Consider the following 27,881-nt stretch of genomic DNA (forward strand, 5'->3'; position numbering starts at 1 on the left):
TTCCTTTTTGCACATTTTTTCAGTACCGAATGCATTTAAGCATCTGTTTAATGAGCAGCTCTGTATACTGGGTCACTGATGACATCACAGCTCCTTTTTTGCTCATCAGACGGCTTTGCTTCCTCTCAGACATGTCAACTCATCGCAGTGAGTCAGCAGAGCTCCACAGTCCAGGGATGTTTCTTTTATGTTGCACATCCAGGCTCCATAGCGGACCGTGGAGGCACCCTGCTGAATCAGCCATGTAACCCAAGCCACAAAATGAAAGTGATGCACCACAAACAGGAGACAAATATTTGGTTGTGTTACATTATAAGCATGAAATTACTGAAACACAATCCCTGGAGGCGCTGTGAAGGGGTCTATGTCAGAGATGCGGGGTGCAGGAAGAAGCATCTCGCTGAGGAAAAATAGTTGATTACTGATCCAGCTACACAGCAATTGACCTTTCTTCCAAAATATGAGTCACTTGCATCAGTCGGTGCAGCCAATCTCAAACAATGATGCAAACATTTTACAAGACAACATGCCATGAAATGTGTCTGTTCTAAATGATAAAAGAACAAGAAACTTCAGAAGAAGTTGGAAATGACTCACGGCTCCCCCGTTGTTTTTTGTATCACAGATAACGGCGGGGGTCTAATAGAGTGAATCCTATGGAGAGAGACAGAGGATTATATGAGAGTGGGATGCCACAGAGGAAGATGTGAGAGGAAAAAGGCTGGTCTCTCAGGAAAAAGGTCTCTTTGATCCGCAAGGAAAAGACAGAGGAGATAATGGAGAACCTTTCTGCCTATTTACCTTTCAGGCACATATGTTTCATGGCTAGTGATTGTGGAATTAGAGGGAAAATGGAAAGCTTAGAAAGGGGCAGAGAAGACTAAGTTGGTAGTTAGTGAGAATTATGTCATTATTAGATACTGGAATAGTCAGTTAATAGGGGATGCATTGGCATATTTCTATGGTTATGTATCCGCAGTGACATTGGTACAGATAGTGGTTGATATTGCCGTAGAGGTCGTGACCAGGCACACTGATAGTTAAAGTTGGACTCTATATGCAGGGATGAAGAGTCAAACTGTGGCCCAAAAGTGCTGGGCGGTCCATACAAGTCAAGTCTTTGCTCTGTGGCCACTTCACATATGAATCAGAGATCAGTTCAGTTTTACATTCCCGTGTGGGCCCCCTGCTTTCTTTTTGGTCCACGGTTCAAGTCCCCACTCTCCTCTCCCTGTCTTCAGCTCTGACGCTGCCTCTTCTTCCTCAGACTTCAGGGGGAGGCGTGTCAGGCTGGGGGCCGCCATCCACCCTCACCACTGCAGACAGACAGTAAGAAGAAATATGTCAGGCTGTGGAAGAAGACACAGATGATTTGTGGTGATATTTAAATCAGCTGTGGTTAATTTTTTAACATGAACCTTTTTCTTATTCACACAATTATGCATATTCTCACATGTACCAACACAGTCTTCTTGTGTTTCCCACTGAGCAGCTCCTCTTTAGTAAGTGGGAAGTCCTTTGATTAAGTGTACCTTGATTAGTTTCTGATTCATGGGCCAATATTTTTCATTAAATTCCCTGCCCACAAAGATTATAAGTCCTCCTGCATGGAAAAACTCTAAAACCCCTGATAATCACACTTTTCCCTGCAGGGGGCCCTATGGTGTCACTCACTCTTCCAAACCTGTTAAACTGGAGTCATTAGCTGGATGAGGATGGGAGACAAATGCTCTCTTTTCCCACAAACCTCTTAACCTGCTGTCAATTGAGAGAAGCCATGGAAACGCTTCGGGAATGCAGAGGCGTTTCTGAGAAGACCCCCAAGTCTGGTGGGTGTTTTCTGAAAACACATGCATCCTTGTGCTAGGAAAGTGTATTACAAGAGCGTTTGTTTTAAAGCTTTAGAAGAGGGGAATTCTTTTGTCGACTTATAACGTCATACCCTCCCTCTGTTTTCATTCCTTTTCCCTTCCTAAAAACCCATCTTTTTCCACATATTTTACTGTTAAATACACTTGGATTGCTAAACCCTGCCTCTCTACTCACTGTTTCTATCCACATTGATTCTGTCCAGTGACGGCCACAGTCAATAGCGCTCCTCTCTCTCCCTTCCTGTTTAAACAGACACTCTACTAGTCATCGGTGACAAAGAGCAGAGAGACACTGATGCTGGCCAGCGCAAAGCCGTCTGTAACGCACACAAGTTCGGACACAGGAGTTTGGACCTACGCTTCCACCTCAATGCAGCTGTTTCTGAACTGGCATTGCACTTTATTTTGGTAGAGTTGATAATAATGGCCACATGGCTGTCCGATGTTTTATAGAGTCATCAATCAATACAAGCGGTCTTTCAGTGAATCAGATCAATCTGTTCTGAAATGTGAACTCCCAATCGCAGCAAAGCTTTGTTTCCGACTTCTTCTTTCTTCTTCTTTCTTTTTTAATCAGTACCATTTGTGCAATCCTGATTGAACCCTAAGCTATAAAGCCTTTAAATTTCTTGATTGTGATTGAATTTGAGATGGCTTCATGGTAATCACAAGAACTCCTGGGGAAAAGTTAAGAGACACTGGGATTGTTTTACTAATTTAAAAAATATATTACTTGTTACTCATTTTGCCACTTTACTTATCTCTGCCTGATGGCTTATTTTATTACTTTTCCATTTAAACCCCAAATTACATGGACAGATTGAATGGGCCCCTGGAAACAGACATGTAGAGGCCCCTTCACTCGCAGTCATTTTGCATCTTTTTCTTAGGTATTGTGTAAGCTTTATAACTCTGTTATAGAAAAACACTCAAGATTTGATGCAAAGTTTTCAGGGTCTGGTGTTATGATCCTAAAATTCAGTAGTTTGTTCATGCATTCTGCTAGCCAAGCTAGCCATTTTACTAGCTGTCTGAGGCTAATGTGTTGCTAATACAACATTGTAAGAGTTAGTTTACTGTAGGGCTAACTGTACTCTTGTGGACTTGTATGTTTACTAGATTAATTGCTTTCTTTCTATGGAAACTTTATGTTGGCATGACGGACAATGTATCTGACAGCTAGTCTATACTGTGTTCAGTCCAGTTTCCTTTTTACTGTACTAATTCTTTTTTACAACACCTTTGGTCTAACTGTCCATTATGACATCAATTTCTTGTGATTTGTAATCACTATCATTAAATCTCTTTTCACAATTTCACATTTGCTTTCACAGAAGATTTAAAAGGCCAACTCTTTGTCTCCAACTTTTATTGGAAGAGCTTTCAGCTCACTCCATAGCTGTGTACCTACATGCATAGTGAGAGCAGAAGAGTACTTTACAAAATATTATTCAAAGTGATCAAAGGAAACCTTTGATGCAGGTTATATTTTCTTATAATCATTTTTTTTCTTCTTCTGCTGTCAAATATAATACACTGCTGTCCTCATTTGTTGAAAGTTTACTGTTATACCTAAAGTATGCACTGTGTAGCTGTATCATGTAGGGAATACATTTACAAAAATAATATAATAAAATATAATAATAAAATAAATATTTGATATAATATATTTGACAGTCTCTGCAGATTCTAAAGGATCAGGAACATGATTGGAACATCTCTACTTAGACTTGTGACCTTCCAACAAGAAATGCTACGAAAACATTAATAAAAACCTAATTTTATTAAATTGTTTCACTTTGGGTTTTTTTGCCTACCTATTCACCTCATTACATCCACTCAACCATCACAACTATCTGTAAATACAAAACAACACTGATCAACAACATTTTGTTGTTGATTGACAATTGTTGTTGTCTCAAACGCCGCAATAATTTTTGTTATCGCACTATTTTGCCTAAATTAAACTGCAGCCCCTCGATAGCGGTTGATTGTAGTGCTGTAATAAATACATATTTAACCTCCTCCCTCAGGGTTTTCAGTAAAGCTTATTTTTATCATTATTTCCCTGTGGCTTTCAGATAAAGACCTACTGATTTTACTCTTTATTCTGATGAATAACAATCTGTGTTACTTATATTCAGGACTGTATGCCTGCTGCTGCATGATTTTCAGTTGTTTTTTTGACCGACATTTGCCTTGACTCCATTTTGTGTAGACTGTGAGGTCAACCACAGGACAGGGATGTACGGTTGGGCGATGTGAGTGAGGGCTTAGAGTTTTGTTTAAATTTTAAACACATTCAATATGCACGATTCAGAGGGGGGAGCAGGCAGCTGAAGAGGTTGTGGGGGGCAGGGAAGAGTGCTGCACAGATAGACGGTTCTTTTTAATGGAGATGAGTAGACAGAAATGAGGCTGAGCACCCTTCATGTAGGAGCTCTTACCGCTCACCAGGACTGATGCAGGGAAAACCCTCTCTGAATGTTGTCAGTCAAAACACAGGACATTTTCATTGCTCTATTTCTCTTTTTACAGGCTTATTTGACTTGTTTTGACTGGTGGTGTTCCCATTTTTTTGGCCGCCAGTAAAATATGGTTCGCTGGAAACAGGAAACCCCCTGTGATTATCGTGGATTTATTGTGCATATTCTCACCCTCTCGCATATTATAACAGACCCAGTTGGTTGTGGAAAAACCAACGACCCCAGCACGAGAGCATATGCTGCATTTTTAATGGCTTCCGCACCTGCAGACGGTGCTAATGCCAATTAGCACGTGCTAAACGCTGATTTTGGAAGGCAGTGAGACCAGGCCTGGATCCCATCTCGTAACACCTGCTAATGAGCCAATCAGCTAAAGAGGCAACAGGGTTAACGGGGCAGTCATCTTCTCAATGAACCAATCCTGAGCTGTTCCTCCAAAAGAAATTCCTTCTTTTCTTCAACATGCAGCAGGCTTTGCATTTGTCGAGTGGAAGAATGGAAAGGGGGACTCAAACAAAACACAAAAACAAAATAAGCTCTTCCCAAGCCTCATTAGAATGTAATGGGTATCCCAGAACAGACACAGTGGTGGGGAGGGAGGATTTATCAGCTGTTTGGCTTGTTAGCACATTATTATCACTGTATAACCATTGTTTAGGCTTTACTATAATTCAGAATAAGACTAGGAAGGAAACATATGAGGTCCTCAAAAGAGAAAGTCGGGAAGGGAAGCATGAATGACTGAATGAATAACAAGATCATGACTGAACTTGAGACTTTTTTTTCAGGTAAAAAGCCTCTTTTAAAGTTTATGTGTATAGATCGAGTCAGAAATGTCTCTATTAAATCTCTTTAATGTAAGTGCCATTGGAGTATTGAAGGAAGGCAGACTGCTCTACAGAGGTCACATCTTGTTCCTGCAGCACTTGCTTTTATTCTCCAAGCTGTTTAAAGGTTATCCTCTTTTTGCAGCCACTCTGTGCTGATTGCCCACTACACACCTAGCCTCATTTTTTTGTGTTGGTACCCACTGTTGGGCAGTGAGTGAAATCCCCTGATCACAGACATTGATTACTAAAAGATTGAAAGAAAGTGTAATTGGGTGGAGAGAGCTGGCGGGTCTTTAAGTACATCAACGGCACATTTTGATAGATGCTAATAGGTCTGAAATATAGTTAATAAACAAATCACTTATTTTTCAGTTGTTAAAGTTGCTACAGTTTAAAGGATGATGCTGGTGATATTCTTTCTGTACTTTACTGTCAACAAATCCCATGAAAAGACCAAAACCAGATCCAACTAGCAAGTAGCTGTAGCTAATTCATCTGTGGTATAGAGCTCCATTGTTGTCCAAAAACTATTAAAATCAATCTGAGTCAATCCCACATAAACTGTCCTACCACCATAAATACTCAATAGAGCACCAAATGAGTATTAATGCATGGCTGAAAATAGTCCCCAACAAATGCACTATTTCCTCCTGTTTGAGTAATGTTTGCTAAAAACTCCATTGCCTTTTTTTTTTTTAAATGAAACTACATATTTGTGACCTAATTTGAAAGATTCACATCTTCAGTAGGAACCAGTGGGCTTGGGGCAGAGAGATTAATGTATTGTTGGCTTTGGTCTTTTCATGGGATTTGTTGACAATAAGAAAATATTTTTTTAAAGCCTGACTTTAAATATAAATATATGATTAATTACAAGAAATTAGGAAAATTGTACAAACTACATATTTTTTAGGTTTCTTAAGTCCACTTCAGCAATTACAGATAAGTGTAAAAAACAATAAAACTAAACACTGTTTCTCTCTCTCTATGCACTGCAATGAAATAAGTAAATTAAGTGCATGGTAAATTGCATTATAATAGATCAGTAAAGTGCATAATGTTGGTTTTATTCCTCTAAGCCAGACAGGATCTACTGAGTTTATCTCACATAACCTTTTAGATTCTGTCTGGCTTGCAAGACTATGTGGCAAAGTCTGTCCTACAGACATACAACCAAATACTTCATGAGTCAAAGAGAGTCAAATATAGAGAGAAGTAGTAAGAGTAGTAAAGCCAAATATAGATCAAACATGCAGTTACGTACTTTCCTTATGCATTACAATTCTTACATACACTACGTACACAAGATAGAAACTGTCAAACGTCTGTCAACACTGAATATGTTAGCCTCATATTGATGGTATACCTCAAAATATGTGATTAGGAGGCATACAGCCAAACTAATACATAAAGAATTCAAGCAAAATTTGTGTAATGTTCAGTACGTGCCTCACATTCATGTTACTGCAGGCCCTCACTATCATAATCTCTACATTCCTGGAGTCTAATACATCATGAGTGCATATAAGATTTGGCATCACCTATCTGCTCTTGGCAGCTAGGTGTTAGTTCTGCTCCTTGGTGATACATTGTTTTTGATCTCAATCCCCAGAAATGTGTCTTTGCTCTAAGGGAAAGGGTTACACAATGCTGGAAAACCAGCACACATGTTCACAAAATCTCAAAAGAGTATCTTGATGTAATCAATAATGACTTTCTTTGGCAGCTAGAATACCACAGTGTAAGGAGGAATGTATTCAGACTTAGATGAGTGCCTTATGTTAAGTTAGAGCTTCTGTGATGAATATAAAGTTGTGGGGCCACTTATGACATATCAAATGTATTTATATTTAACAGATATTAGATGCAAATATGTAGACACACCTTAGGGTTTTGTTAATTGATGCTAGGACTGGGCAATATGACTGAAATTCATATCATAATATTGATTGCAATATTTTTCCTATATCAGTATACACTCATTGGCCACTTTATTAGGTACACCTGTACAATCTAATGTAATCCAATACAACAGCCCTGCCATAACATTTATCTTTACAAAGCTGATAATGTTCAGTTTTTGTCAGAAATGTGTAAATTGAATTATACTGAAGGTAGGTGAGCCTAATAAAGTGGACACAATATGGCAAATGTATGCAAGAATTCCACATGAAATGTAAAAAAATAAGCATTACATCAGACAAAACTCTTCAAACATCTAAATTAAAAATCTCAGAAAAATATATTGCTTTCTGATTTGCTTGAAATCATTAATTTGGACAACAGAATTTTGGGGGGAAAAAAGATATGATCGTACAACCACGATACAATTCCACTAAAACCTGATACACTACAACTATATTTGATTGTCGCCCAGCCCTAATCAATGCCCTGGTTCCATCATGAAAATATTCACATACTTCTGTTTATCACAAAACTAAAGAGTGAGTTTTCGGCTTACCTATCTGTTCCTGTGTGTGTGCGTGTGAGGGCTGAGCCTGGACTTCAGCCTGGGCCTGCTGCTGCTGCTGCTGCTGCTGCTGCTGCTGCTGCTGCTCCTGCAGACTCTGACTGTCCACTGAGATGCCGCTGTCGCTGTGCAGCTTCTCTCCCTCCGGCGTCACCATCTGGTTGTTTGTAGCCGCACGGTTATTAGCTGCCTGCTTGTTCTGCTTGCAGCTATTCCACCTGTGGAGAAGTAGCATGTCAGAGGAAGACGCCGATCCGCTCAATATAATACAGTTAATGTGTGATCCTAGCTGAGTTTTAGTTAGTCCTAGTAGTACATTCAGTTAACAATTCTAAGTGTTTACTTATAAAATTTTGGGTGCTAAAGAAATTCACATAATTTGCAGTCTGTTTATGCATGATGATAAGTACTGAGGAGTACTAGCCAGATGTGTGCGTGACTCTGCTGATAAATCTGGCACTTGAATTTCCCCTGGTCGGGACTTTTGTGTGTTTTAGGTGTGTGTTTTAGCCCGGGCTTGTATCTGTCTGTATTGAGTGCTTGCATGTGTGGTTGCGTGTCTTCACATATGTGTCTGTGACCTCCGTAATGCATAAAGTGGGTTGGTTTTTTTTTAAATTCATTGTGGTACATTTGAGTGATTCTCTAGAACGGGGTGTAAACCTCTTTGACCAATGCAGGCCTGAACATTTCACCAGACACCTTACTGCCATTTTTTAGCCCAGGGCAATATCTGTCACTTTATCCAACACCACCAGGCCACCATCTCCATCACTGTTTACCCTCTTTGTTGTAGATTATATTGTGGCTGTGGTGCAAAACCCACTTGTGCTAATGTCTTTAAATACAAAGCATCTTTTCATCTCGTTCTTTTCTACCAGCTGACCTCTTAAAAACAATGTAGGCCACGAGGCCCACCACCACGGCAGCCAGGATGGAGCAGTAGATGGGGATGAGATTTTCGTTGAGCCTGTGGCCAAGGAAGCGAGGAGAGCCGGCGCTGGACGTGGTCGTCTCACCTCCTGGCAATGGGCTGTCAGAGCCATCAGGGAGGAAGTAATTGGTGAAGGAGGGTGGAGACAGACCCATATCGGAGGTGGGAGCGAAATATGTTGGGAGGAGAAAATCTGTATGGGAGATAAAAGGAGAGAAAGGAGCATTTGTGAGAAAAGAAACACACCTAGATACGACTTAAAAATAAACAAAAGAGTCTACAGCTCTGTGAGGATGTTCTTAAGTACAGTGGTGCTTTGAGCTAAATGTTAACGTCAGTATGCTAACATACTGCTGTTTACAGTGGTGGAAGAGGTACTCAGTTTTACTCTAGTAAGTAAAGTCATGCATTCAAAACCAATAGTTGTTGACATTTCACTCAAAACCACAAATTTCAACCTCATGCTCGTGCAACCGGAAAAGTAAGGGGATCACCAAAGATCTTAGGAGTCATCCTCTGGGCACCTTGAATGTCTGTTCAAAATATTATTTTACTGGATAAGGGAAAACCTGCTGATGGCACTAGAGGAAAAGTCATTAACCCCAACCCCCATCCTCTGGTCCCCATGAATATATGTACCCAATTTCAATCCATCCAGTAGTTGTTGAGATATTTCAGTCTGGACCATAGTGGTGGACCAACAGACTAACATTGCCATCCACAGAGCCATTCCACTAGCATGGCAACAAAGATATCCTATCATGACGAGACACATTCATATGTTATCTCTAAGAGCTTGTTTGCTGGGGTGTAGTCACCAAGTCCCCAACCAGATGTCTGATACATTGCACACATGCGGCAGCTGTTTCTCATAGACAGATGGGTTCTGGCTGAGTTGCTTTGTGCAGAAAGAAAATCAATGTTCCTCTATGAGGTCGGCAAATATCTGTCACCCACCAGCCCACCCTGCACCAGGCCTAGGCCCTGCACGCCAGGTCTCTTCTCACTACGTCCTCATCTATGTGATCTCTGCACATTGTATGACATTATGGCCATATGGATCCATGCAGAACAAAGTCTGGGACTTTAGGGAGGTCATCACTCTGAGCGTAGCCTTTGCTGAGGCCAGAGGGGCAGGAAGGCTCTGTGCTACTGGATGGATCTGGTTTCTATCATAGCTACGCCTGGAAAGAAGAGTCATTTTCATAAATTGTCCTATTTCCTCTTTCTTTGTGAACTTCATTAATGATTCAGTGTAATTGCCCATGTTGCAGCAGCACCATGGGTATGACTTGTCCTGAACACAGTTTATCCATCAAATCTCTTCTACAACCTTGTCATATTATGGTTCTGTTTTGAAAGCTGTAAGTAACACTGCAGTGATTCTGTCAGATGGTAGAAAAGCTCAGAGAGTAGTCTACAGATTATTCCCTCCCTCAGGGTACAGTACAGCAGGCTGAGTAGAGGGCCTGTCCAGCCAAAACCAAAACTCCTCTGAGCTCAGCAGCCTGGTGGGTATGGAGAATGTGCAGCCTGGTTCAGATCTGAGCCTGTAATTCCCAGCAGAACCTCAGGCTGCTCCTCATTAGCTTCGTACTGGCGCTCACACGATTAACCCCGTGGAGACCCCTGGGGGTTCCTTCAAGGCCAAAGACTGGGACGCCCTATCCCAAATACTTTAGGGGTCGTCCTACTTTACAATTGTTCTGTTTTTTAGGGGTATAACTCTATGATGGATAAACCCAATACAGTGATTACAGTGAGTGAATCACATTACTAACTGGTTGCCACATATTGTAACTAGATCTAGCTTTCACTCTTCATTGCTGATACATTACATTTACTCATTCAGTATACCTTTAATACTCACTGAGAATTCACACATGTACTACATATATTAATATTAGGTCATCTACAGCCTATATATTTTAAATCATGGCTGAAATTCTAAAAACTTGATAGGTTAGAAATGGTTCAAAGGGTCGGTTCTTTCAACTAACAAATTCAACTGGCATCTAGGCTAGCAATGCAGATACTTTTCACTTTATTTGTCCAGGGTTTTTATATCCACCTCTGAAATGTTTTGCCTCCACCCCAGTTCACTGGAGGTGAATGAAATTTCATTTGTGCTGCTCACATCATTGAAAAATGACATTTTAATAATTCAACAGCAGTGGGTCTTTCTAAAGAAACTATGTCGTGGTTACTCTGGATAATCCACAGACCTCACTGTCTGTCACAGTTTTCATTGGAACTACATCAAACCGAAGACATAGTCTGTATACAAACTGTTGACTGTGTGTTCTGTGGATTATACGGCGTAATGGGGGACATTGTTTTTGCAAGGACATGTTGCTGTTGAATGAATGTCATTTTCATTGCTTTTAGCACCACAAACAGCATAAATCTCTGAGGCAGATATCTAAAAGACCTGGATAAATAAACTCTAAACCACCACCAAAAAAGTTATTATCATTACATTTAAAAGCTGTCGCCTCATTTTGAGAAGATGGTATTCACCTACTAGGACACACACAGAATTAGTGTCCCATCATCATTTAACTGTTTAGTTGACCAATTGGAATTCTCCCAAAAATTAAATGAAGAATTGGTAGAAGAAAATGATTAACTGATTGGTGTGACCAGTGATGTGGTCAGAAGGTCTAGAAGGAAAAACAGAAATTCAGTGGACCATCACGGCCAAAGGCTGTCTACACATTTATTCTCTTTTCACTGACATGGCAGATAGTCAAGTTTCTCCACATTGATTTGTTGCATAATTTAGACACAGTTACTCGCTCTAATAGTCCGATGGGACCTTGATGGGCAACTTATGTGGACATATTAGAAAAATTTCTGTTGGTAGTTGAGAGTCTGTCTGCTTGTGTGGTGATGACGGGGCATTCCTGCCTCCCGTGGGGGGGATTGGCTTACTGAAATGGTAGAAAATATCTTTCACGGACAGAAAAATCCAGCACATGTGCGTGCCATACTTAGAAACACAGAAATACTGCAGCAGCCTATTTAAAGCGGTGCTATTGATTCTGATCTGTCTAAAACGAGGGAGCACTCAGAGGAGTGGAACACAGGTGTCTGTATTACATGCATTTGTTGACCTTTCCTGGGATGTAGTCAGGTTTCCTCAGCTCCGCCATACATCATCTAGTTAATGCAGGGCTGGCTAATGGTATTAGCAATGCAACACGAGCTTGCAAATAGAATAAATTGTGAATGGAAGGTGTTAAAGTGAGTGAAAGTGTGCAGATGGTCTGGCCTTATATATAGTTTGTCAAAGAAGCTACAATCCTTACAGCCTTTCCTTTACCACACTGGGCTATCAGTCATCCTGCACCACTGTAAGAGCCTCTCTTTGGTGCAATGAATGTTCTCTCCATGCAGACGTATACATGCATCAGTCGCACCTCAGGACTTGCTGTAAATTGTCTTTCTCATTGAGCCAAGATGACAGCTCTCCTGGGAGTCTGCTGCACATAACAGCTTAAATACAGTATACTACATCTTTATCGTAACTCCCCCTCTTTCTCTCTCTTTCTTTGGGTTGATGTAGAAAACATGGCTGGCTGTAGACCAAAGAATAAACCAGGGGTTCCAGAGGCTGCATACCTCAGCTGGAACCGAATGGGAGCATAAAGGCAGCGGTGGAGCTTTAACAATTTAATTTTGGCTTTGGTGGGTTTAAAACACTCATGAAACAAAATAAAACTAGCCCAGGATTTTATGAGCGTGGGGCTGTGTGTGCAGGGAGATGTGTTTATTATCGGGGTGTGGACGAGAGGGGGAGAAAAAAAGATTTAATTTTTATGAGCCATTGAGGTCTTTATGGTGAAGTTAACCCCAGGGTCTTGTGTGGAAGTTGATGTCTTGGCTGCTGCCAGTTCAGGGTGGAGATGAGCAACTATCAGGCACAGCACATGTACAATGACCTCTTTATCAGCCACCAAACACTCTCCCTCTGTCTCAGCTCAGCCTCTATCTCAATCTTCCCCTGTGTTTGTCGCCTGACGCGCACACATCCATCAAACACACACATACTACAAATTATTCAAGTGAGCGCTCTGTCTTCTGTTAGGGAGGGTTAATAGGGAGAGCAGAAGGGAGGGCAGACAGAGAGGCAGAGTGTTAGGGGAGAGTGAGGAGGGGGTGCAGATGAACAGAGAAGCTGCTGTAAAGTGTTCTGATTAGCAGGAGTAATTATACTGCAGCGGTGAAGGCACTGAATGCACACTGGCCACCTTCCACCACTCCGCTAGCCCAGCCACTTGAGGGCCACTGTGGGAAGAGATAGAGAGAGCAAATGAAGAGAGGAGGGGGGAGGGGAGAGAGTGATGAGCGGGGTAATAAAGAGAGAAGAAGTCTGCCTTTATCTGTTTTTTTAATCTTTTCCTCTCTTGCTTCTCGAGGACAAACACTCGAACAGACGCTCGACACTTCACGTTAAATGCATATCTTCTCAACTGGAGATTGAACAGCACCTTTTGGAAAAGCTCTACTGAGGCCAAACGGACAGAGACATTCAATAAAAGATGCAGGAGGTGTTTTCAATTTTAGATCAAAGAGATCAATTTTAGATCAAAGAGGTTCACACGTGCGGTGTCCAGAGTTTAATGAAAAATGTAGAAGTTAAAGCGCACTTGGCAAGGGGAGCGTGCATGTGCCGTGTTAGCCTGCTTTCAGCTGTATTGATTTTGGATAAAGAGTTTTTGCGTGTTTGAAGCGGGAGAGGACTAAGCTTGGTGGAGTGTGTGTGTGTGTGTGTGTGTCTTCAGTCGAGTGTGGGTGCTCATAGAGGTCATTCAGCGAAACCTGAGCATGAGCTGAAGAAATCCCAGGACTCATATCGACCCCTCAGCATAGAATACCAGCACAGCACATATGCTGCAGTTCTCTCTGTCTGCTTACATCTCTATTTCTTTCTCTCTCTCTTTTTGCCTCTGTCATTGTATCATGTAATTGACACTTGGTGACAGCTGGATATGAACTGGGGATTTAGGGATTTGAAAATACCCCAATCATATCTTTTCTACCATGTGCAGAAAAGAGAGAAAGACAGCTGGATAAGAATTAAAAAATATTTTCCTCATGTAAAAAATACACATAGCATGAGAATTCCAGCGAGGCAGCTTCCTGTTTGCTGCAGAAAACCTATCTGTATGCACAGTCATTATAGACCACCATGGAGGGCCTGGAAACATCATCACCACCACATGTGACTACAGCCATTACCCACAGGCCCACTGGTGCTATATGACAGGGCTCTCCTTTCAAACGGATGTCCCACAAGGTCACTTATCGTGCCATCTCCAGTCGCTACCGTCACTGCTGCTACATAACTATTGCTCAGGACAAGGCGGGTCAAAGGTGAGACCAGCTACATGGGTGGGCGCTAAATGGGCAGCAAAAGGCTGTATTGTGGCCTACTGTATATCAGATATGTCTAGAATACAGTAGATATTCTGGGTGTTTTAGGGGGCATAGGGTGCAGTTTGTTTTGATGGCTGTCAGTCCTGTCACGTTACAACCTAATGGGTCTTTCAGAGTGGACATGGATTCTTCCATCCTTCCAAAGTGTAAGCCTTGGCTTGACACATTACTTTACAGTGTAAGTCTTGGTTTGATATATGTGGAATCTGGGGTCTGATGAAAATAATCAGGCAGACTTTGTCGGGAAATAGTCATTCCATGTGAAATTTGGCATGCACGCTCGCTTACAATTTTCAACAGAGATTCCAGCTTCAGACTTGTTGCATGCTTCAGGACATTTGAATACTGCAGGGATGATTTTTCTTGCATGTATTCTATATGATAAACAAAAATCAACAAGGCTGAACGCTGATCTTAGCTGTGCTGGCACAGATGTGGACATCACCTGGTGCAATGAACCATTCCCACTACCGTTCATGTGGAAGAAAGTTAATAACTATAACATCAGCAAGCTAATACCCTCACAGTAACAATGCTAACATGCTGATGTGTAGCAGGTATAATGGTTACCATGTTCTCCATTTTTGAGTATGTTAGCATGCTAACATTGGCTAAAACCCTGAAATTACAGCTGAGGCTGATGGAAATGTTATTAGTTTGGTCATAGTTTGGACAAATTCAAATTTTGGCCTGATGATAGCGCTAGATGAAAAGTTTGGATCACCAAAGTTATTACAGTCCATACTGAGGGTGACATGAATGTCTGAACCAAATTTCATAGCAATCCATTCCAACAGTTGTCGACAGTTGACATTTCATTCCAAACCACAAATGTCATGGTGGTGTTGCAGAGCAGAGCCAACCAGAGGCCACTGTTTGAATGGTCTTGTTTGTGTTCAGAATTACTATGGTGATGATTTATTGATGATAAAAATCGAAATGTTGCGCCTAAGATGGTGTTTGGTACTTGCAGAAGAAAAGGTGGTAAGTCATCTATGTTATTAGCCCTTTTTCACCTCATCTACCTTTCCTGCTCTTATCCAACTCCAGTCCATTTCTCCATTGCCTGTCAGTGCTATTACAGTCTATTAAAAGAGGAATTTACACCTTCCATGCAGTGCTACCACATCCACTGTACTACAATAGGGTGTTTTTGAGGTTCATTAACTTGGTTGATCCAAATACCTGCCAGCGTCTGAGGCCATGAAATCCCAACCAAGTCAGCCTTCTGAAGAGAAATATTGCAGCTCAAGTCTAAATCCCAACATTCATATCAAAAGCTGTCATTGAAATGTTCATTTAAAACTGATAATGCGCACAGGAGATCGATAAAAGGCCCTGCATTAGCAAGTGCTCCTGCAATGAAGTGCTTTCTTAGAAGCATTTAATCACTCCACAACATAAGTGCCTCTTGTGCATAAAAAACCCTCATGGAAGCAAAGGAGCATTTCCCAAGAACAGACAATGACCACAAACTTCTTCTGAAATCAGTTCGTTGTTGGAAAAGCTTGTTTTTGTTGAGAGTACTGAAGATGTCGAGCCTTACTTTACAGTCCTCACTTATCTGATATTGCTTTAAAGATAGCAGATTTTTCTCAAGGAAACTGAGAGCAACACCACCTAAGACATTTTACCTTCCAGATTTGAGTCTTGTAGCCTCCTGATGAGGTCAATTCCATGCCTTGTCTGGCCTGAGAGAATTTACAGCTTCCTTGGTTACAAGCTGCCTATTGGATACAAGGAGCTCGACTCTGCTCCTTGCATGTTGCCTTCTGCTTTGTGGGAGAGCAGATTATTCATTGTCTATGTGTTGACACTGCAGTAGTCTTTGACCTTTTAATGCTAATGCTTTCAACTTCCTTCCATTCGAAAACCTTTGAAATTCCTGGCAACCAGTGTGCAGAATGTAGTCTGTTCTTGTTCTCTTTTAAGGGTGCTTTCATACCTAACCTGTTTGGTGCAGTTCGAACAAACTCTTGTGCATTTGCCTTTTTGGTTCACTTAATTTTGGCTGGTGTGAACACTGTCACTTGAACTCTGATATGGACCAAACAACACACCAAGACACCTTGAAAAGGAGGGTCTTCGCTTCCAAGAACGTTTTCAAACCTATAGTTTATTTGCTCTGGTCCAAATCAGTGGATGAGTTGGTAAACTTGTTCCGTTCATTTTCTTTTCACACACAAAAAAATTCAAGTGAACCAAAATGGATAAATAAAAGCCACGTGAGAATGTTCTCTCCGCTCATTGGTTAGATGTGTCTGGGGTGGGAGCAAGAACGTAAACACAGGAAGAAGGTTCTGTCTGCCCAAACATCAAGAAGAAAAATTACTTCTTCAATAGTCCAGGTCAAACCTTAATTCCAGTGTTGGGCCGTAGCATCGCACTTAAAGTAGCGGTGTTACTAGTTTACCTACATTTCTCAGTAGCGCTGTTTTCTGAATCAAATAGCTTTTCAGTAGCTTAGCTCTTTCATTGATCAAGTAGTGCAGTAGCATCCACACAAGCTAAGCAACAAACTGTACTAAGGGGGAAAATTAACCAGAGTCAACCGGACCAAACAACGTAGGTTTGAAAATGACCAAAGTAAACTCTGATGGTTTGTTTGTGGTGCAAACCTAGAGCAAACCAACCACAGGACTGGGTGATTGTAGATTTGCGATTTTAGCATGAATTCAAAAGCTTAACTACTTTTATATTTACTTGATCCATCTGCTGAAACTAATCATTTCAGCTCTAGTTTAAATTTCTCCTGTGAGTCTACGTGATGCTGGTGATGCACGATGACAGTCACCAAAACTTATGTCATATGAGTTCGTGTTTGCACCTCTTGGTTTGTTTGTGAAAAGTCTGTCTGAACATGAAATGGACCAAAACAATATATATCTTTCTTTTATTTGGTCTGGACTGAGTTACCTGAACTGAAAGTGTGAAAGTGTGTGTGGCAGACTTACTGTGACAGACAGAGTCACTGATTGGTGTGCACACAGCCAGTTGTTTCTCAGTTTCCTCGTCACAGATGGTGCAGGGCAGGCAGGGGTCGAGGGAGCTTTCCCGGTCAGAGAAGGTATCGTCCACACACTCCTCACACACCGTGTCGTGATCGTGTTCGCAGTGCGCGAACACACCCTGGCCTGCCGGGCACACCGTACACCTCTTGCAGTGTCCTGATAATGAGTCAAAGAAATAGTTGTAGTTGCAGATGCAGATGGCGTCGTTGGAGTCGGTGCAGGGCGTCTCCATTCGCATCAGGCCGGTACACTCAGTGCAGGGCCTGCACTGCTCTGTGAGACTGTAGTTCTCTGAGAAGGTCTCACCTGCAGATGAGAGGACAGGTCGAAGTAGACGAGACAGAAAAGCGAGAGGGAGGAAATGAGAGAAGGGAGCAAAGTTAAGGAGGTTAGAAAATGGAGAGAGCAGGAAATACGAGGAGATAAACAGGGGGATAAACAGTGAGTCTAATGACATTAATCATGTTTACTGCACATTCATTAGAAGGGAGGACACATTGATCCACTGGGCTCTTAGTGATTTGTGCTCCGGGACGAGAAAGGTGCTCTTGTTGGGGAGTCAAAAGCCTGCTGTTCTCATTACGATATCGATCCCAATGTGTTTGTGCTACGCTGAGTAAACTGCTTTAATCTCAGTCATACACAAAGAGTGAAGTGCAGGGGCATCAACATGCTTACACTGACGCACAGTTTATAAAGACCTGTATTTAAAAGTGATCATGCACTTCATCACTCGGGTATATTTAAAGGCTTTAACGAGAGTTTTAACGAGTCATTTTGCCAAAATGGGGCATTTCTGGGATGCTTGAATAAAATTTGTGTGCATTTTTCATTCACGTTGCTTGATCTAAACTCATCACAACCTAAAACTATTCTTTCTTATGATTGGTTAATACTTACTGTCTGTGCTTGTTTGTCAGTTTAGATGAAGCCAAAGAGCCTGGAGAGCACACTAGTCTATGACTTTACTTAATGTCTGTTTGTTTATCGTGTTACCATGTTTAATTTTTCTAGCTTTGGAGAATAAACTGTCTCAGTAAACAGTTGAAGCAAAGAACGAGCACTACAGCATTTTAAAGAAGCACTCATCAACTATATATGCTTGTCTTCTATAACTTAAAGGAAGAGTTTGACATTCTGGAAAATGCGCTTATTTGCTTCCTTGCCAAGCGTTAGATGAGAAGATCGATAACACTCTATAACACTCTCATGTCTGCATACTAAATATGAAGCTTCAACGAGCACCATGTTAGCTTAGCTTAGCATAAAGACTAGGAACAGGGAGAAACAACCAGCTCGCCTCTGTCCAACGGTAAAAAAAGCCAGCACCGCCAATCCAGAAGTTTTTGAGATATTTCAGTCTGGACCAAAGTGGGGATTGACTGACATTACCTAGAGCGCCACAGTGCCAGCTAAAGTATGTGTTAGTTCTGGTTTGTGTCAAACATTTGCTAAAGCTTCACAGAGTTTGGATTGCTGAGCTGGACGAATTTTGTTCTGCAAATTAATTTAATAATCAATGCATTTTAAAGAACAACTACACTGCATTATACTGATTTTTGTATACTGAAGGGTTGTGAGCAAAAGAGATAACAGACCACAGTTGAGTTGTGGAGAACAGTGTTGAACAGAATGAGGTAAAAGCCGTGCTAACTAATTGCCTGCTGCTTTTCAATTACTTAAAACACTTCAGATTTGCTCTCCAGGAACGTTTGCATCAGGAAGATTTGGGAGAGTTCATCACTGAGGAAGTGATGACCTCAGATTATCTTATTCTTACACTGAGAGTTCCTAGGGGCACAAAGTAATCTATTAATATTGCATGTTCATATAGAATTATTTTCAGATAGAATTGGATGACTGCTGAATTATGCATACAGTGAGAGAGAGAGGGGGGTCTGTGAGTGTATGTCGTATGAGTGTGTTTTAGTGGTTGAATGAGATGGGAGTGGAGTAAAGGGGCTGAGAGGGAAAAACTACGAGGCAGCTTCACTGCTCTCCAAATCCCATTTTACTTTTTTGTGGTCACCTTGCAAGACCAGCAGTTCAGACATAAACAACACAATGTGTGACGTTTTACTCCCAGCTGCGTACAGAAAACATTATAAAGTGCGGCAAAGTGCAGCAGGAAGTTTAGCATCCATCCATCCAGCACAAACGTTTCACAATATGAGATTATGAGACAAGAATGCATGTCAAAACAGCTTTGTAAACTCTTAAATTAATACCAGAGAATGCCTGTTTCACTCTTCATTACACAAAATTAAGCATGCAGCAAGTCAACACTTTAAAATCTCCACAGTGGTTAAATGCTCTTTGTCTTACAGTGAAATCAGTCATTGAGTCTGGGTGTAACAGTAAATAAAACCACATGGCTGTGTTGATGTGTGGGACTTTTGCGCAACTCTTATCTGTATATGCATGTCTGAGTGTGTGTGCTTTTCATGAGAAGTGCTTAGTGGGTGTCGTGTTGAACAACAGCATATTGTCGGTGTGAAAAGCCTTGCAGCAACGTCCCAGCACTTTGCGTTGTAAGCGGCTCTGGCAAGTAAACACTGGCGCAGACTGAGGATCTAAACACCTTGTAAACAGCAGCACAGCCGTAGATGAAGGTTGTCACGTTATACAGGCAGACTGAGTGGAGCAGACGGAGGTAATGATTTAGAGACAGGTAGGGAGTAGGCAGAAAGACAGATCAACAAGCAGGAGTGGCCGCGCGAATTGCTCGTATGACTCTGACTGCTTGAAACAGAGATCAGTGTTGAGGAAGTGCTGATGTACAACTGAAAGTGGAAGGGTCAGGGGAAATAGGTTAGTGAGTTCAGTTTCAGACACATACAACATCAGATTCTGTGTTTTTTCTTTTCTCTATCTGTCATCTGTCATAGAAGAGAGGGACACTGACTGAACGACCCAGACCCGGACAAATAGCAGACCTCAGGTTACGATTATGATTATTTGAATTTGTGAGCTTGAAGCCTTTGTTTTTCTTTGCAGTCAGGCTCAACCGGTAAAGCTCTCCTCATTCATTTCAATTATCCCACAGCGCGCCAGCTTCCTTGCTAATTTTAACCTGCATGCATGAGCCCTTCTCCAGTCCTTGTGTGTAAACACATCTAAATGTGACCATATGCACCGAGTGTTCAACAGGCACAGGAGTGGAGTGTGTGTGTGGTTTTGTGCATGTGTGTGTCTAATTTGTGTCAGTGCTTTCATCTGGGGGCTAAAAAAGAAAGTAAAAGGCTATCAAGAATCAGGTGGAGAGTGTCTTCTTTAGTAAAATATGATCCTTTTTCTAATTGTCCCCAACTGAGTGATTATCAGCGCATCTCAGTAATCAGAGTTTTCATGTTCGGCAGTAAAAACGGCGATTGGTAAAGGGAGATGTGGCTGTGTACCGGGGTATGATGCACTTAAAATGTGCCACTTCAGCACGTGAGGACCCCCCTCCAAACACTGATGTGTTTTGGCCCCATTAGTGTCATCAATAATGTAGCTCTGGACGGCCTTGAAACTGCCTGGTGATTTCCACAATCAGCACTTTAGGTGTAAGATTTTAGCGAGGACGGCCATTTCTCCCACTACACAGCATGTCAGGGTCCACGTTTCAGCGGAGACACCATTTTTTTCCTGACCTTTTGCTGACTGGGGATAAATTCCCAACATTTAGAAAGCTGCGTGACAGCTTTATTTGTCTTTTTGAACATGCAACATTTTTTTGTGTAATTATCGCCCTGCTTCATTGGTCCACTTAGCTTCCCTCCAGATTTGAAACAGGTGCTTTAGGATATTACCAAAGCTATTATTAAGGAGGAACGTTGTGATTTAACAATCAGCAGTTACTCTTGTATCCTGTGCTGAGCTTTTGATTTTGGTCTTGTCAGGGTGCCATGTAGGGAAGAAGCTTTCTGTGCCACTGCCACAGAGGACCTGCAAGAGGAAAATCTCCATTTCCCCTTTCTTCATCCCTCATGATCCAACGTTAAAAGCGATTCTTGCTCTGATCCAGACCAGGCTGTGATTCTACTTTCCTTCCTCCTTTAAATCCCCAGTGAGCCCCGGTCCATTCAGCCAGCGGCGCTCTTCGTATACGCTGCATTGACTCATGAGGCTCTCTCTCTCAGATCTTCAGTCAGTTTGTTGGGCAAGTTTTTCTGAATGGTTCACTAAGTGAGGCAGGTCCGGTTGTCTTGTCTCCCATGACAGCAGAGAAAAGTGGAGGAGACTGATAAATATTTCAGCGCTGCTGACGCTGGCACTCGTCCCAAGCCGGGATCGGGAGGCCATGGGGAGGGGGGTTACACTGTCAGGAAGTGGTGAATTAAGGGGGGGTCATGGTAATTAAAGATTCACCCATATTTACCATAAAACAGGAAATGGATGTGTTGAATTTTACTCTTCAATTATTCATTTTCTGGACTAGAAAATGTATTTATAGCTTTAGTTTTTCAGGTAAGGTCAGTGTTTCTGCCTCTAACTCCCATATAAATCCCACACATCCTTATTTTAGTGTATGTGCTCCTGTGGGTACATTAAGATTTTATCTGCTGAAACAAAAACAATATTGAAACCAATGAAAATGCATTCGCACCGGAAATTGAGTGCAACCTCCTGGGTATTTGAGCTTAATTGTTGAGTGTTTATCAGCAGTGAGTACTGTTCCTGTACTGCAGAGCAAGATAATTGTTCACTGTTAGAGGCACAATAGGCTTTTCAATATGGTTTAATTAGCTGGATCAAATGAGTAAAGATGCACTGATGTAACAGTATGCATGATGAATGAGCAGATCGTGCCCTTTGGTGCCTAGCTCTCTAATACCATTTTTTACAGACATTTTACATTTTATACAGACGATGAGTCATAGCAACAGGGAGGAGGAGATGGGGGGATGCTGGCAGAGAAAAGGAGAAAAGAAGAGACACGACAAGAGTTGGTGGGATTCGCTGGTGTGGAGGGGTGGGGGATGAGGGAGTGAACAAAAACAAAAAAACTCATCAGAACTACAGTTCTGAGGGCCAGCCCAGCTTATAGGAAAAGAGAGCTGCGGTTTAGCTTCTACGCATCGTCTGCCACTGTTTACGGCAGGAATATGAAAAAGAATATGACGTGCAAGACAAATTCCTCATGACGTCAAACCAAAGATAAAGTCCAGACGCTTGTGAAGCTGCGACATGTTACTCTACAGACTCCTGGCACCTCCACTCAACCAATTTCCTGCTCTAGTCTATCATATGCAACGTTTGATGATGGCTATTAATTACCCTGCTCACTCACTCTCCATCTACTGGTGTGACTGGATTTTTAACAACACTGATGCAAAAGCAAGTCCGCTTTATTTCTCTTTTCTATTTGCACACAGACCCATTTTTGTCAATTTCACGCTGATACCTTTTCTAACATTGACTTTGTTTGACAGAGTTGGTTTATGTGAAATTGACTCCATTGCTTTGTGCATTTATTTTTTTATTTTTTATTTACCCTGTTGCACTGTCGTGCTCTAGATGCAGAGAACTGGCTCCCTGGCCCTGTACCCATTGCTCCAGCTCTTGAGTTCCTCGAGGTGAAGAATAAATACTTCAAACGAGTGAAACCAGCCAGACTTGAGATTCACAACACAGAGATTAGCATCTGTTGTGCAAAGAAGTTCACAAGTTCAAGGATAATCAAGAGTATCAATTTTCTTTGGACAAAAAGCATTCCTGTCTGTCTGCAAACATTCCTCCAGAATTTAATAATGTCCCTCAAAATGACGATGATTTATATCATTGTGTTCTGTTTTGCACAAGAAAATGTTTTGGTTTTAAAGACTCAGCAGTTCTTGTTTACATGCACCATTTGCCAGTGTTTACATGTGTTGTCTGAATTGATTAATGCAATTAATCAATGTTCAGTGCACTCTAAACATCTAAACAAGGATAATTTTGGATTTGTGCTCTGTGTCAGCCACCACAAAGTCTCAAACTGCCACAATTAGCATGTTCATGTGTTTTTAAAAGGCAAGAAAAAGTACCACTGCAGAGTGTGATACGTTTGTCTCGTCCCAATTCTTCAGCATCTCCTGAACTATGCGGTGATGCTCGTGACCTGTACTTTGACGTTTACTTAGCGCTGTGACATACACCAACATCTTAAAAGGCAAGAGGAGCTGCAGGAATGTGACGCACAAAGACCCCTGAATTGAGAAAAACACATTTGTTTGCAGCATTTGCTCTTCTTCTTCTTCTCCGTGATGTTGCGGTGTTGGCACCTCTCCCGGCTCTAGTCTGTAGAGCGAGTGCTAATGGTTCACAGCCTGAGCCAAGCTGTAAGCGAACACATTTGGACCCACTTACACGCATCAAACATATGAATTCCTGCGTTATTTCTCGGGCAAAGGCAAAGCAGACACTTCATACAAATGAGCAAATTGGACAATAGGAGTTTGTTTTGGTTAACATTCTTTTTGTTTGGAGATCCGGTGCTATTGAGGGCACAGAAAATGAATGTGGACGTATAAATTAAGATGATGTAAGTGCAGAAACTTTGCATGAATCAGGTGGGAGTGTGTGTAATGCTGGGGATGACGTGCAGTGCATCAGTTTGCACGTGTATATACTGTATTTGATATTGACTGTTTCCAGACACATTTCAGGAAGTGGAGTTTCTGCAATGTCAAGTTTTAGCATTTTGGTCTTAAAGGTTACATCTCCGATCTATTAAAAGGTCAGTTCAGCCAAATCAATGAAAATAAACATATTTTGTAGTAACATATTTTGACCTGATTGTGAGCAAATTTCATCATAAATTATAATAAGTCATTAATAAAGGGTTTGTACAATATATATCAAGTCCTAAATTTTAATCAATTGTTAACACATGGACTGTGGTCCAGACTCTCTACAGGCCGTTTTTAGAGGGCAAGTCAAAGGCATTTTTCACAGCCTGGCAACCCAGAAGTTGACTGATAACTGATCTATGAAGCATTATTTAATGATTTATCAACCATTAATTTAGCCTTTTGTTATAACTTATGAACCATGTATAAAGGGTGCCTTATTAGAAAGTGGTACCAATGTTTTTTCCTTAATTTGATCAGAATGTACAGTAGTTGACTGTCTTTATTTTTACTCTTGAACTTAATCAACTGAGCTTGATCAGTGCATGTACAAATTAGATGCAAACCATGAACATCTCTACTCACTGTCCAAACACTGGGCGCAGACCGTCTGCGTAGCGCCGCATTTCCTCACCACTCCCTCTCCAGGTGGACACTCCTGGCAGCATTCTCCATTGCTGGTGTACTGGCCGGTCTCACAGGGGAGCCGCATCGGCCGCTCCGTCGACGCCGACACTAACGCCACCTGGCACACCGGGACAGCGGTACAGTTCATCAGAGCAGCACATGCATACACTCGCAGAGGGCGCAGACTTTCACACAGACACAGACACACACAGCACTGTCACCTAAACACACACAGCAAAACAAATTGATGAAAATTACTGCCAGGTGTCCGACCTGTTGCTTAAATCCAGCCGCTATCAGGATTCATCATAAATCATGTTGTCTCCACCTGTATTAGACACACTATGAACAAGGCAGTCGTCAAAACTGCCTTAATAGCTCCCCTGAAGGCACATCAGCTCTAATAGTAAACTTATGACACGCTCCGGCCGAGGCAGGAACCGTAAAATCATGTGTGCACGACATTATACACATGCCCGTCCTAATTAGTGTCTAAAGCTGAGAGTGGCTGTGAACGTCAGCCCTGCTTCCGATCAGCGTTATCACACTCTCGTTTGTTCTTCTATACTCGTGAGGACTTTTTTTTCTGGGCTTAATGCATCCCCTACCACCTCTTTAACCGTCACAACTGCATTAACTCTACCTGTCTAGCTGTAACCCTAAATGCTAACAGAAAAACGTCATCCTCTAACAGCACCATAAAGACGTGAGGACGGCCAGAATGTCCTCACTTTCCAAAAAATGTCCTCAAAGACAGAGGCCCAAGTTTTTGTCACTTCAGAGGACATTGCATTGACTTACCCTAACTTTAACCAAACACCAACTCTTAATAGTGCAAATTATTGTTTTTTTTTCTTTGTGGGGACTTGTTTGTTTGTTTGTTTTTTACCCAAATGAGAGATGAGTCCCCATAGTGTGATTGTGTGAACAGATTTTTGTTCACATACATGCTTTTTTCCGCAAAGCAAACATTCACTCTCACTGGATTCACAGCTGAGGTGATAACGTCTTAAGAAAATAAGACTCTTTAAGCTTTTCAATAGCTGTGTCCTAATTTGCATATCAACAGATACACATTTATACAATACCTGCAGCATGCAGCCATTGTACTGTAAATACACATGCATCTCTGTTTTTCTGAGAATTATGTTTCTCTTTCCTCCTGACACATACTGTAAGTATTTACATATGGTTTGTTTTAAATTTCTTTCATTCACAATTTACTTCCCCCTTATCTGTCTAATCTACTCCAGTTATCAGCTTCTTTCTCTCCCTCCTTCTCTTGTTGCATTTCCTCAGACCTCTCTGATATGAATGCCATGCAGCTCTACTGGCAAAAGAACTGAGGCTTGTTTCGCTGGTGTGTATACAACAGTGTTAAATAAAAGTAATTCATATCCAGACGTTTTGTAGAACAAAAAAAAACATTACACTGAAACACTTTCATGTCCTGTGGCTCTTTTTATGTAACGAGCAAAAGCTCATTTCCCCTTAATTCACATTTGCTGAGACATCAATTAAATCTTTTCTGTCTTTCTCATGCGTCCCTCCCCTCCATCCTCTCTGTGCTGTCCCTGCTTTCATTCAGAAACAGATGTACTGAGCAGCCAGCAGCTCTATCTCATTCTTGCTCCTCTTGCTCTTTATTTCCCCCTTTCTGTCATTCCACTTTTTGCTTTCTAGGTGCATTTTATTTCTCCTGACTTTACAACCTGTTTATCTTAACATTTCTGCACAAATCTCAGTTTGAATTTGAGTATATTATCGGGGTTAAAGTCACGTTTGGGTCTGCAAAAATGAACTTTGGATGCAGCCCAAAACCTAAAGAGAGTTCTCTCTTGTATCTGCAGGGAAAGGATTCATGTCCCTGACTGCTGCGCCATCTTCCTTTCCTGTGACATATCCCTGGAATATCACTCAGCTCAAACACAGATTAATGGCAAACTCAGCAGGAAATTTGTTCACCAGCAGCAAGAACATGCATCCACACACACACACACACACACACACACACACACACTCACAAAAAAGCGTACAGTGACCCAGCTGTGATATGCGTGGTTTGTACTCTCTCCAATTTCATGGTCAATTTGAGAGTTTATTTCTAAATTTAATTCTACCAAAGTGCACCCGACCGTCGCCACCCTTTAAACCAGCTGTCATAACAGAGTGTCCCCTCACATCCACGGCTGTTCACATGATGACTGAGCTGCACAGCCCAATTAGACCAGCTGCTGTGGACATACCAGAGCGCCAGGAGGATGTGCCCTCTGCTCTGCGCTTTATCACCACCGTCCTTCATAATCAACTTTTTCACATTATCAGAAGAGCCTCATGTTTTATGTCAAAGTCAGCAAAACAATTTGCAGCTCATGTTGGATAAGAATTTAATGAATCAATTTACTTCACATGAGCTGCACCATCTTTATCTCTTCTTATTTCAAAACCCAAATATCCCCAAAAATTAAACTACAAATTAGAAACAGATTACTTCTACTCATTAATGCTATTAAAGTCTGGGCCAAGTCGCCTGTCAGAAGTCTGCTCCTGTATGTCTGGATGCAGCCCAATGTGAAGCAGAAATCTCAGTTTTCCAAAAAGTACTCCCAGCAGGGCTGCCTAACTTTTCCTCCCTTGATGAAGGTGTGTGTGTGTGTGTGTGTGTGTGTGTGTGTGTGTATTCATGTAGAGGCATGTGTATGTGTGGAGCTGGAGGGGATATAATATAACCTGGGCATAATATCACATGCAAATCAGTTGTTGGTGTTTTGCAGCATCTGGTGTTTAGCAGGAAAAACGCACATTGGTCCTTTAATGTGCCTTTTTTTTTTAGAGGGAAACACCACAACACTTATACAGTACACATTTAACCCTGTTCAAAATATCACAGAAATAACACAGGTACCACAAAATGGATAATAAATGCAATGAAGAAGTCTTACAAAAGTCCCAGCAGGATTATTAAAGGAATATTATAGCAACATCATAGGGTAAGCTCTCTATAACATTTTCACACAAACTAAGCTCCAATGGGGATATTATAGGCTCCATATAGAAACATCAGTGTGAGTAAATCTTAAAAAATAATATCACAAAGTGCAAAAGGTCACTAAAAACCCATCAGTCTCTACAGAGTAATAAAGCAGTTTTCTGAGAATATTACAGCAAACACACATTAGTTACTACTTACCAGAGCGCACAAAATCACCAGCGATAAGGTAGTCATCCTGCGTCGCCTGCTGGAGTCTCATAAAACAGATCTTGTGCAGAGAAGGCAGCGCTATGTGGAGGAGGAGAGTCGCTCAGCAGGAGTGCTCATTTTAATTCCAGCGGCACGGATTTTATCAGTGAGTCCGCACCATCACGCGTCAGTCCGGGACCTCTGGACTGGAGTCAGATGCGACTGTCGATGCACCCCTCAGCACCACTACCACACACTACCTCACCAACACACACAAAGAAGAAGAAGAAGAGGATGAGGAGGAGGTAGAGGAGGAGGAGAAGACCGTCCTGTCCGGAGTGCTGCTCAGCTGCAAGTGCACTGCGGAGGCGAGAGGAGACAAGAGTGGGGCACGTCCACACTCCAGTTTATTACCCCTGATACTCCTGCAGTA

The 27,881-nt window shown here is 41.7% G+C and overlaps 1 protein-coding gene across 1 annotated transcript; it reads right to left on the reverse strand.

Annotated features, from left to right (window-relative positions):
- Positions 1 to 27,881, reverse strand: ngfra (nerve growth factor receptor a (TNFR superfamily, member 16)). Its single transcript, XM_044181926.1, has 6 exons — positions 27,458 to 27,881; positions 24,226 to 24,385; positions 16,988 to 17,350; positions 8,544 to 8,784; positions 7,649 to 7,875; positions 1 to 1,316 (listed from the first exon to the last, which is right to left on the reverse strand). Exons 1-6 carry the CDS (start codon positions 27,491 to 27,493, stop codon positions 1,264 to 1,266), a joined length of 1,080 nt encoding a protein of 359 aa, XP_044037861.1. The 5' UTR covers positions 27,494 to 27,881; the 3' UTR covers positions 1 to 1,263.

The sequence above is a fragment of the Siniperca chuatsi genome, linkage group LG21 (genome assembly GCF_020085105.1).
Source record: "Siniperca chuatsi isolate FFG_IHB_CAS linkage group LG21, ASM2008510v1, whole genome shotgun sequence".
In the NCBI taxonomy this organism is placed as follows: domain Eukaryota; kingdom Metazoa; phylum Chordata; class Actinopteri; order Centrarchiformes; family Sinipercidae; genus Siniperca; species Siniperca chuatsi.

What these genes read in the sequence shown, in the direction of transcription:
- ngfra (XM_044181926.1), bottom strand. Translation starts at nt 27,493, where the DNA reads ATGACTACCTTATCGCTGGTGATTTTGTGCGCTCTG. An exon ending in TGGTGATTTTGTGCGCTCTG is followed by an intron (nt 24,386 to 27,457) that starts GTAAGTAGTAAC and finishes CCGGTGTGCCAG; the next exon opens with GTGGCGTTAGTGTCGGCGTC. An exon ending in GCCTACATTGTTTTTAAGAG is followed by an intron (nt 7,876 to 8,543) that starts GTCAGCTGGTAG and finishes ACTTCTCCACAG; the next exon opens with GTGGAATAGCTGCAAGCAGA.